This window comes from Salvelinus sp. IW2-2015, linkage group LG19, assembly GCF_002910315.2.
Source record: "Salvelinus sp. IW2-2015 linkage group LG19, ASM291031v2, whole genome shotgun sequence".
Taxonomy (NCBI): Eukaryota; Metazoa; Chordata; class Actinopteri; order Salmoniformes; family Salmonidae; genus Salvelinus; species Salvelinus sp. IW2-2015.
In genome coordinates this window covers 25,544,918-25,557,236 of record NC_036859.1, presented here as the reverse complement: position 1 = coordinate 25,557,236, position 12,319 = coordinate 25,544,918, and the positions used below count along the sequence as shown (strand labels likewise).

The following is a 12,319-nucleotide window of genomic DNA, read 5'->3' as shown; positions in this document are numbered from 1 at the left end:
TATTCGATAAGGAGTGCTGATCTTGGATCAGGTCCCCCGTCCATGTAATCTTATTCATCATGGTCAAAAAGGCTAAATTGATCCTAGATCAGTACTCCTACTCTGAGATGCTTTATGATTACAGGCCCTGAAGTGAGACTATCCACTATGCCCGAGGTCAGGTCACCACCCCACAGACGGCCACCTGCATGATGGCATCGAATCCTCCCTCAGGGGAGTCCAGGTTTCCAGAGATCTGCTGCTTACTGACCAGGTTGTTGAACTCCTCCCCGTTCTCAGTCAGCTTCAGCACGTTCTTATAGCTGAAGGGGCTGGTGCAGGTGTCGTTGGTGTTGGTGCAGGGGTTCAGCAGTCTGGCTGGGGTAGTGCTGATGTATGGCATCACCGTCTTCTCCACAAAGGAGCCGAAACCTGGTCAGGAAAACAGCCAATGTTGAGAAGAACAACAAGATACTTCATTGATCCATGTTCCTTGCAGTCCATTGAAATCTGTATTTATCTCTGATCCCAACCCCTTACAAAATACACAAACACAGGTTGGAACAGAGGATAGCCACAGTGAAGTATCCAATGAGCGGTTTTACCTTCCTTCTTTCTGAATGACCTTACTTTGAACATTTTGAGTATGTGAAGCTTAATGTCTTTTACCGATCTTGAAGTCTGAGGTGACCTCCTTCATCTCACGCATCAGGTCAGTCCCCAGATTCTTGACGTTCTCCAAATCGTCTTTCATGGAGAAGGAGAGATCCATCAAGTAGTAGAGGTCGATGGGGTAGTCCTCTGCCCTCTTGAACTTCAACTTAACGGTCTGGGCCTCACCTTCATGTGAGAAAGGAATGGAACAGATTCAGAGAACATGAAGACTCTTCATCATTCAATATTTTACAAACATCAACAGGATTCTTCCTGAAAACTTGGATTCAGAAATTGACTGCATGTGAATGGTAAGTTCAAGAAAGATTGCATATTCTAATATGCCCTGTTTAGATAAAGTATCATATAGCTAGCTACATGGCCAATGAGCTGGTCAGGTCAGGAGGCAGGGCCCATATTCACAAAACCTCAGAGTAGGAGTGCTGATCGAGGATCAGGTCCTCCATGTCCATCTTATTCGTTATGATCTAAAAGGTCAAACTGATCCAATATCAGCACAGGTCAGGAGTCAGGTCATTACCGGATCGGAGGTTGAGGGTGAGTTTCTGAGGCTGGATCTGAGTGATCTGGTCAGCCTTTAGCTTCTCTGCCATGTCCTTCTTGCGGTTGGTGACAGGCTTGTTCTTGGTGATGGAGGTGCTGCCCCGGGGGTTCTCAATCTTGGCCTTAGTGCAGCCCTTCGTGATCAGGGACTGTAGCTCATCACAGCGTGCTGACTTAGACTCTCCCTGCTTCAGGAAGTCCTGCACAGAGACAAATATGACAAATAACCCACATTTTCTTGTTTTTTTATGTTATTTGTAATTACTTATTTGATTGTTTTTCAAAATAGTCAACATACACATGATGAAGCACTCATTGTGATATGACATTTCTGATGATTTTGCAGTAGGAAGAAGGAGCAAGTTCGGTCAGAAGTTCAGTCAGATCCATGAGTGGTTTCAAGTTGGGTGGAAAATATGGTGGGTGCTGTTGAGTAGGTGAAGGTAACCCGAAGTGAATTGTCATGTTTGTTTGTGTTTCTTCAGATCAGAGAGAGCAGTGCGACGCAACTTGGGGAAAGATCTGTATCTTGCTTTGCGCTAAGGTACAGGGCACCATTAAAGGGAGGGATTTCTGGGATACCGTTAAGTGCGGAGGTGGAGCAATTGAAGTTGAAGATTCCTGGTGTTTGTGACGCCTGCTGTTTGGTGTGACTCAGACCCAGTGGAGAGCGTGATGAAACAGCCTGCTATTTTGAACTTTGATTTAGTKTTTACCTGACAAAGTAATGTTAGGATATATGAGTTATGCTGTTAGAACTTTTGTGCCGACTACACTGCGGTGTTCTAGGTGTCACGTTTATGGGCATGTAGAAGCAGTGTGTAGTAGGGAGATTCCAAAATGTGGGAAATGTGCAGAGATGGGATAGAGGAGTGTGTAGTTTCGGTTGGAAAAGCTGTGTGTCAACTTGTAGGGGTGCTCATGTTGCTGGGTATCAGCGGTGTTCGGTGCGAGAAAGGAAGGTTGAGGTTGCCAGCCTCAGAGTAGTGCAGAAGGTGTGGTATGCTGAGGCAGTGAAGAAAATAGAGGAGGGAGGATGAAGGGTAAGGGATTCTGAGAGGATCCCTGTGAATAGTACATCTGTACCAGAACAGAGGTTTGGGCCAATGAGTGATATACACTACATGACCCAAAGTATGTGGACACCTACTCGTCGAACATCTCATTCCAAAATCATGGGCAATAATATGGAGTTGGTCGACCCTTAGCTGCTATAACAGCCTCCACTCTTCTGGGAAGGCTTTCCATTAGATGTTGGAACATCGCTGCAGGGACTTGCTTCCATTCAGCCACAAGAGCATTAGTGAGGTTGGACACTGATGATGGGTGATTAGGCCTGGCTCGCAGTCTGCGTTCCAATTCATCCCAAAGGTGTTAGATGGGGATGAGGTTAGGGCTCTGTGCAGGCAAGTCAAGGTATTCCACACTGATCTCAACAAACCGTTGAGTTGTTATTTTACCTGAAATGCACAAGGATCTCTACTCCGACAATTAATCCACACATAAAACGGTATACCGAATCGTTTCTAGTCATCTCTCCTCCTTCCAGGCTTTTTCATCTRTGAACTAATATGGTGATTGGCATCAACACTTTCATAGTATTACCATGACAACTGGCAAAACAGTTAGTCTTTCAATCACCCACGTGGGTATAACCAATGAGGAGATGGCACGTGGGTACCTGCTTCTATAAACCAATGASGAGATAGGAGAGGCAGGACTTGCAGAGCGATCTGCGTCAGAAATAGGAATTACTTCTATTTTAGCCCTTGGCAACGCAGACGCTCGTTGGCGCACGCGATGCGAGCGGTGTGGTCAGCCTATAACATGGACGATGCTGGGACAATTTTGCGGCACCTCATGGGTCTCCKGGTCGCGGCAGGCTGTGACACAGCCTGGGATCAAACCCGGTACTGTATTGACACCTCAAGCACTGCGATGCAGTGCCCTAGACCCCTGCACCACTTGGGCGGCCCGGGGTACGAGATTTGACTTGTGTTGAGTGGTAGTGTACTGTCCTCTCAMGCCGTTGGACTGGGGTAGGATCAGATAGGGTTAAAGTAGTGGAATAAGGTGATGGTTGTAATGAGTATTGGGTTAGTTGGTAGGGTAATGTCAAGTTGTCTAGGTGTTATAATTATTTCAGCTCTGCCCAAACTTGAAAACGGCTTGCTCAACACGTGAAGGATGCAAAGGGACAACTCAATTCCTTTTTCGTGTTTTATTATGGTTTTGATGCCATTTGTTGAATATGTTGAAACAGTTGATTTGTTGAATAGAGTAGTTGAATGACAGAGGAATAAGGAATAGGAGAACAGGTGATAACCTTAAACAGAGAATAACCTGCATTATTTTACACAATAAACAATGCATGACACAGCAACAAAGCATGGCTTTGAATAAAGTAACATTTAATCTAGCACTTTCAAGCAATTCACTTCTGCAGTCAGAAAATATCCACAACAAAAGAAAGTCCACTCTACCAGAGTAAACATATAAATTGTGCTAAACTGGATGCAACATAATAAATATTCCAAACATTACAAACAGTTGCGTCTTTAGGGTTGAAACAATGAGCTGTTTGTATGTTGAGGACCCAAGCAAAGCTAAGCCAAACATTTTATACCCATGCTTATCTGCCAGGTGCGCATGTAAAAGTAGTCCCTCCAGAAATCCTGGCTCAATTTTTTAGTTCCACCCGTGTTTTGGGTTATCTGCCCTCTTGAGGCCTGGAGTTCTTTAAAGGAAGAGCTGCCATTGTGCTCATGTTTTGAGTGTTCTGTTTTTTGACGCACAGGTAATAATATATAAATATATATATAAACAGTTGAAGTCGGAAGTTTACATACACTTAGGTTGGAGTCATTAAAACTTGTTTTTAAACCACTCCACACATTTCTTGTTAACAAACTATAGTTTTGGCAAGTCGGTTAGGACATCTACTTTGTGCACGACACAACAAATCTTCCAACAATTGTTTACAGACAGATTTATTTCACTTATAATTCACTGTATCACAATTCCAGTGGGTCAGAAGTTACATACACTAAATTGACTGTGCCTTTAAACAGCTTGGAAAATTCCAGAAAATTATGTCATGGCTGTAGAAGCTTCTGAGAGGCTAATTGACATCATTTGAGTCAATTGGAAGTGTACCTGTGGGTGTATTTCAAGGCCTACCTTCAAACTCAGTGCCTCTTTGCTTGAACTTATCACTTAGCAAAACTATAGTTTGTTAAAGAAAATTTGTGGAGTGGTTGAAAAACGAGTTCTAATGACTCCAACCTAAGTGTATGTAAACTTCGACTTCAAACTGTATAAATACACATATATATATATATATATATATATATATATAAAGTAACCGTACGGTCAACGTTTGTACACACCTACTCATTCAAGAACGTTTTTCTTAATTTTGACAATTTTCTATATTGTAGAATAATAGTGAAGACATCAAACCTATGAAATAACACACATGGAGTCATGTAGTAACCAAAAAAGTGTTAAATATTTTATATTTGAGATTCTTCAAAGTAGCCACCCTTTGCCTTGATGACAGCTTTGCACACTCTTGGCATTCTCTCAACCAGCTTTATGAGGTAGTCACCTGGAATGCATTTCAATGAACAGGTGTGCCTTGTTAAGTTTATTTATGGGATTTATTTCCTTCTTAATGCGTTTGAGCCAATCAGTTGTGCTGTGACAAGGTAGAGGTGGTATACAGTAGAGAGCCTTAATTGGTAAAAGACCAAGTGCATATTATAGCAAGAACTGCTCAAATAAGCAAAGAGAAATGACAGTCCATCATTACTTTAGGACATGAAGGTCAGTTAATACGGAATATTTTTGGAAGTTTCTTCAGTGCAGTCGCAAAAACCATCAAGCGCTATGATGAAACTGGCTCTCATGAGGACCGTCACAGTAAAGGAAGACCCAGAGTTACCTCTGCTGCAGAGGATAAGTTCATTAGAGTTAACTGCACCTCAGATTGCAGGCCAAATGCTTCACAGAGTTCCAGTAACAGACACATGTCAACATCAACTGTTCAGAGGAGACTGTGTGAAACAGGCCTTCATGGTCGAACTGCTACAAAGAAACCTGAGCAATGTACATTAGACCGGTAGAAATCTGTCCTTTGGTCTAATGAGTCCAAATTTGAGATATTTGGTTCCAACCGCTGTGTCTTTGTGAGACGCAGAGTAGGTGAACGGATGATCTCTGCATGTGTGGTTCCCACCATGAAGCATGGAGGGGGAGGTGTGATGGTGCTTTGCTGGTGACATTGTCTGTGATTTATTTAGAATTCAAGGCACACTTAACCAGCATGGCTACCACAGCATTCTGCAGCGATACCCCATCCCATCTGGTTTGCACTTAGTGGGACTATCATTTGTTTTTCAACAGGAAAATTACCCAAAACACACCTACATTCTGTGTAAGGGCTATTTGACCAAGGAGAGCTGCAACAGATGACCTGGCCTCCGCAATCACCCGACCTCAACCCAATTGAYTTGGTTTGGGATGAGTTGAACAGCAGAGTGAATGAAAAGCAGCCAACTAGTCCTCAGCATATGTGGGAACTCCTTCAAGACTATTGGAAAAGCWTTCCTCATGAAGCTGGTTGAGAGAATGCCAAGAGTGTGTAAAGCTGTTGTCAAGGCAAAAGGGTGACGACTTTGAATAATCTAAAATATATTTTGATTTGTTTAACACTTTTTTGGTTACTACATGATTCCATATGTGTTATTTCATAGTTTGATGTCCTCACTATTATTCTACAATGTAGAAAATAGTAAAAAATAGAGAAAAACACTTGAATGAGTAGGTGTGTCCAAACGTTGGACTGGTATTGTATATAATACATTTTTGGGGTTCCCCTTTTCCCATTTTGTATCACAAAGAGTAATGTATATACTATAGTTCAGTTGGCAGCGGTAATGCAACATATTAGATGCCAACCGCCGTTAAACCTCAGGAAGCGTCAGGGTGAGTTCTGTTCCATGACTCAAGACAGCTCTGCATGACTATACTCTGGGCTGGCGGCAACTACTTCACAGCAAGTGCCCATACACTGCTATTCAAATCATATCCCTGCCATTGTTCAACTCCTAATACAAACACTTGTGTTAGCTGCTTCCAGTGAGATAAGTCTCAAGACTGTGCCTCTGTAAGCATGTGCTTTCAAACAACTTACAGTGTCTGTACACCATCCACATTTCTCTGCCACCTGGATGCATTCCCCACATGATTGTGCATTGGCCTTGATGCAATCACTGCCCTCTGAAAGGAAGAAACAATACATATTTTTGTACAGCCACAACAATTTGCCAAGAGGCAGCATTCAGAAAATGTGCATTGCAAATGGCACCCTATTCCCTATATAGTGCACTACTTTGCTTTACTATGGTCAAAAAGTAGTGCAATACATTGTGAATAGGGTGCCATTTGGGACGGAGCTTTGTAACTACATTTTTCCTCTCTTCCTGGCTCAACATGGTATTTAAGTTCTTCCAATCTGTTCAATTGCGAGTCATGTTGCTGAAGCCAGGCAGCTGTAGGCAGTTTCTTCAATAGATGACATCATCCCATTAGGCCAACCTCTTCTACCACAATATCGTAATCTGAAGAATGTCTTCTTTTCATTGCTTTTTGATGCACAAAGTAGACTAATGTTTTAGGTGCATAACAAAAATGTAAAATGTAGCCCTAAAACAATATATGTGTGTAAGTCAAATAACCTTACCTTGCTGTGCACTGCAGAAACATAGGATTCCTAATAATGTTGCTATTGAAAGTAGCCTCAGATCCATCTGAAAGGAGACAAAACAGTGGTTGATTCAAACTACTGGACATGAATTTAGTGAAGCAAATCTCATATGGTATACCTGTCTTCAAACAGCATGAAAACCACTTAGGACCGTTCCAGTCGCTTCTCTCACACAGATAGCTTAGCAGGGACTGCAAGGACATTTTTCTTTGTTTCACTGGCCTACAGCCTGCTTGATTAACAAACATGGTAAAACAAAAGTCACATGTTTTTAAGTGTGAGGACGTGTTGTACCGTGAGAACATCAGTCTCGGGAGACCAAGAGATTATACTCGGTTATATCATGAGGAGTTTTGAGAAGTGTGTAATGCATTCAGCACCACATGAACAAAGAATGTTAGTTTATTGCATGGATAGACTGCTGTTTAAGCAAGCCAAAGGTAGTCAGAGAGTGGCAGCGACGTGAATATCTAGTCAGGTAATCTTTAGTTAAGGAGATCTACACCCCAGGGTCATAACAAAGTCATTGCGTTTTCAGAAGCACTTTAAAGACATTGTCTAAGCTCGTGCCACTTAATCACATCACAAATAGGCCTGGCCACTAATGCAGCACTCCACCATTGGCACTGAACAAAAGACAGGAGAAGAAAAAGTCATCAACGGAATTCTTCTAATCATTGTCGTCATAAGAGGTCTGCATTTGAAAACACCTAGGAAACAGGCTTGATTATGGCTAACATTCCTATTGGACTATGTCTTTGCAGAACAGACCTAGGCTTTGTCCCAAATGGCAACAATATCCCATATAAAGTCCCCCATGGGCCCTGGTCAAAAGTAGTGCACTATGTAGGGAATAGGGTGCCATTTGGGAAGCAGTCCTTGACAAGTCCACTGCTTCCTAACACAGAACAGAGAATGGAGAGGTGTGAATCTGCTACTCCCATATTTGGTCAGGCAGCTACATGCCTCCCCCAAGTCCTCCTCCTCCCCCCCACTCCAGCTCTCCCACCAGTGACACATTTCCTCTGATGGCCTTCCCAGTCCTCCTCCCATTTAAATTATGAAGTCAGCCWTTCTCTCTCTTCCTCTTCCTCCCCCTCCCGGTCTTCTCTCAGCCCGGTAGAAGACACATAGCATACCAGAGAGACAAACAGTGCCGACAACAACTTGATTAGAGAGCAGTCAGAGAGCATGAACCATTTCTTTTCTTGACACGACCTACAGTATGTCTGACTGAGGGTTACGAAAGGCTTTGTTCCTGTTCCTCACTAACACAAGTATGTCTGTCATCCAAACATATCACTGAAATATGTCAAAAGTACACCCTGAAYTGTGATGTTGGTTAACCTTGGGAAAATGATGAGGTTGGGCAGGAGCTTTGTCTCTAGTTTAGACCACAGACTCTACAGCTATTTGATTTTGTACACATCCATGAATGCAGTCGTGTTGTCTAGCCTATAGACAAATAACCACGTCCTGTGAGTACTGGCCAGGCCATCTAATTCGAAGCCCCCCCAAAGAGCTTCAGTGATAACCATCAGAGAGAGAGAGAGAGCAAGCGGACCTGAAATCTTCACTGTCACAAGTGGTTTCAGCAGTCCCATCCAAGATGTGAAATAAAAAGTGTAAAAGAGAGAGAGGGATATTGGCCATCTGGACCTAGCATACAGTGTCTATAAATCATCAGTAGCGTCTATGAATCACAAGATTATGAAGGCATAAATTAATGAAYGTGTTTATTCTTATTTTAAATAAATGTATGTAGTGTCTTTCCTTGATGTACTTGTCCATTAAAGGTGAATTGAAACACTTTAGTAAAGCTAAGCAAAGATATGTATTCCATCCACTAATGCTAAATGTGTATTTAACATAGAAACATCTCTATTTTTAGGATWTTTATTAGAGGTGTGGTTGTGCCATCTTGAATTGCCATAGTAACGACCGTTGTAGACTCGATACACCGTTGTAGATTCGAGTCACATGAATTGSACTCAAGTCTGCCTCGAGTCACAAATTCAATGACTTGAGACTCGACTAAATAACAAATTAAATAACTAGACACTTGACTTGGAGCCTCAAGACTCGGGACTCTACTTTGACTTGAGACTGATGACTTGAACTTATCTGGCCAGGTTTTTAAAAGTTTTGTCACTCATTTTGTGGCACAGAGTCTACGTGGATTACTCTACACGTAGCCAGAGACAGTGGCCGCAGCATCGCCCTTGAAAAAAACCCTGTAACAGATTGGCTAGTTAAACGCACACTCTGCAATCTGATTGGACCAGCAAACTGTCAGTGGTAAACTAGTGAACAGATTGCTGCTTTGCTGTACAGCTAAAGGATCGGGTGCAGTGCAAACGTCAAATTATAATTAGAGAATTGCCATAATAAATAAATAGACAGCTCTAAAAAAAAAAAAAGCGGAGGGGCGGCAGGGTAGCCTGCTTTGCTGTACAGCTAAAGGATCGGGTGCAGTGCAAACGTCAAATTATAATTAGAGAATTGCCATAATAAATAAATAGACAGCTCTAAAAAAAAAAAAAATTGGTGATCAATAATATGAACCGTTTACTTTGCAAGCTCATCAGCAATGGGGCAACAATTACTAGCATAGGCCTACAGGTATTTTGGAATGTAACAAATTACTTATGAATCTTGTATTTGGAATTAGTTTAAAATGAATTATTACTCTGGCGAAGACGACTCCAACACCATCATTAAGTTTGCAGACGACACAACAGTGGTAGGCCTGATCACAGACAARGACGAGACAGCCTATAGGGAGGAGGTCAGAGACCTGGCCGGGTGGTGTCAGAATAACAACCTATCCCTCAACGTAACCAAGACTAAGGAGATGATTGAGGACTACAGGAAAAGGAGGACCGAGCACGTCCCCATTCTCATCGARGGGGCTGTAGTGGAGCAGGTTGAGAGCTTCAAGTTCKTTGGTGTCCACATCAACAACAAACTAGAATGGTCCAAACACACCAAGACAGTCGTAAAGAGAGCACAACAAAGCCTATTCCCCCTCAGGAAACWAAAAATMGTCAAAGACCCCAGTCATAGATTGTTCTCTACTACCGCATGGCAAGCGGTACCGGAGTGCCAAGTCTAGGACAAAAGGCTTCTCAACAGATTTTACCCCCAAGCCATAAGACTCCTGAACAGGTAATCAAATGGCTACCCGGACTATTTGCATTGTGTGCCCCCCCCAACCCCTCTTTTTACGCTGCTGCTGCTCTGTTTATCATATATGCATAGTCACTTTAACTATACATTCATGTACATACTACCTCAATTGGGTCGACCAACCAGTCCTCCCGCACATTGGCTAACCGGGCTATCTGCATTGTGTCCCGCCACCCACCACCCGCCAACCCCTTTTTTACGCTACTGCTACTCTCTGTTCATCATATATGCATAGTCACTTTAACCATATCTACATGTACATACTACCTCAATCAGCCTGACTAACCAGTGTCTGTATGTAYCCTCGTTACTTTTATAGCCTRGCTACTGTATATAGCCTGTCTTTTTACTGTTGRTTTATTTKTTTTCTTACTTATTGTTCACCTAATACCTTTTTTGCACTATTGGTTAGAGCCTGTAAATAAGCATTTCACTGTAAAGTCTACACCTGTTGTATTCGGCGCACGTGACAAATAAACTTTGATTTGATTTGACCATAGGCGCAGCTCTTCACTTGTGTTCTCCAAACTCCCGCCAGCGGAGTGCTTTTATGAGAGGTTCCAAGATGGCAGCTTGAACGCACGCTTCTTACCGAGCTCTGCATATCAACTTTTGAAAGATAATGAAAAGTGTATTATTTTGAACTACCAAACTAATACTTTGCTTGCTAAAAACACCAAGTTATTGATGATTTAAGATGATATTTTCRAAAATGTCACAGCGCGCTGACAGAAAGAGAAATCTTTTGGCTAACTCCTCAGCTAGCAATGCTCAGGCATCATCCAATYTCGTTACACAGGAGGRAAATGCTTTGATTGACAACTGCCACAACTATACTGGTCTGACAGACTCTATGACACTTACCGTGTCAGACGAGGATTTTRCTTCTTTGCCTATAACCCCAAGCAAACCTTCAGCTTTCAAAAAAGGCATGTTTGAACTGAGCCCAGATGCCACTGCAAATAATTATGTTATCGCCACTCTTTCCAGGCTCATCAATGCAAGGTCCGATGAGATAGAGAAAATGGTTGGTGACAACGCAATGAAAATGGAGGTCTTAAAAAAAACWGTTGACTTTGCATGCATGGAAATCAAGGATGTTAAGAAGAAGGTCGCCCACWTCGAAAAGAGTGTCGAAAAGGAGGAGGGAAAGAAGAACTTGTGCCAAAGAAGAATCGCAGAACTCGAAAGCTACTCCAGACAGTGGAATCTGAGACTGTATGGAGTTCCCAAGGCAGATGGGGAGAACGTGCGGCAAGAGACCATCAAAGTCTACCAAGCTATCCTACCCGTGGAGAAGGCTAAGCTAGCAGATGTTGTCGYCATTGTACATCGCCTCGGCACGAGAAGGCAGGGTGACTCCAAGCCCAGAGGTGTCATTCTACAGTTCACATCACGGATCTACAGGGATGCCATTTGGAAAGCAGCCAAGAAATCTACTTTCCTACGCGATAACAACCTGCGGTTTGCTGAATACCTCTCGAAAGCAGACAGAGAAAGGAGAGAAACTCTGGCCAGCTGTGGAAAAAGCACGAAAAGAAGGGAAAGCGGCTTACTTCATCGGAGGGCGCGCTTTCATCAACGGATCCGAAATCAACCTTCCTCCTTGAGGACTGTCATAGACTGTGCCTGGTGGTCAAAATAGGCTACCTAGATAGCTACCTCTGATGTGAGCAGATCCCACTCCCGGCTCTAAGGCGATTTAACCTTCGTTCTAACTGCACAGGACTACTGGAGTAATGGATATTTACTATTTTATTTCTTCTCTCACTTCTGATAATTTTACCTGCAGTACAGGCAGTGAGCACGCTCTTTGCTGTTTCTTGTTCTGGCAGTTAGCTTTGTTATMCTAAACTATTCTCACTCAATCATTTATATCTACGTATATGGTATGCAACGCTGGTTTTCTTTTGTAACGACTTTCCTCTTCTTCTGATGAGGAGTAAGAGATATCGGACCAATGTGCAGCGTGGTAAGTGTCCATTTTAATATATAAAACTGAACACTACAAAAATACAAAATAACAAAGTGAATGAACAAACGAAAATCGAAACAGTCCCTTATGGTGCAAACACAGACACAGGAAACAACCACCCACAAAACACAAAGGAAAACAGGCTACCTAAATATGGCTCCCAATCAGAGACAACGACTGACACCTGC

General features: G+C 42.6%; 1 protein-coding gene across 1 annotated transcript in view; it reads right to left on the bottom strand.

Annotated features, from left to right (window-relative positions):
- The window catches only part of LOC111979048 (integrin beta-1), a 25,634-nt gene extending 13,947 nt beyond the window's left edge, over window positions 1-11,687 (bottom strand). Inside the window, exons 1-6 of the mRNA XM_024009340.3 lie at window positions 11,021-11,687; window positions 6,944-7,010; window positions 6,395-6,480; window positions 1,175-1,397; window positions 649-819; window positions 167-411 (exon numbers count right to left, since the gene is read on the bottom strand). Of these exons, the coding sequence (XP_023865108.1) occupies window positions 167-411; window positions 649-819; window positions 1,175-1,397; window positions 6,395-6,480; window positions 6,944-7,010; window positions 11,021-11,089 (861 nt within the window). The 5' untranslated portion in view covers window positions 11,090-11,687. The remainder of the gene's footprint in view (window positions 1-166; window positions 412-648; window positions 820-1,174; window positions 1,398-6,394; window positions 6,481-6,943; window positions 7,011-11,020) is intronic.
- Between the last annotated feature and the right edge of the window lie 632 nt (window positions 11,688-12,319).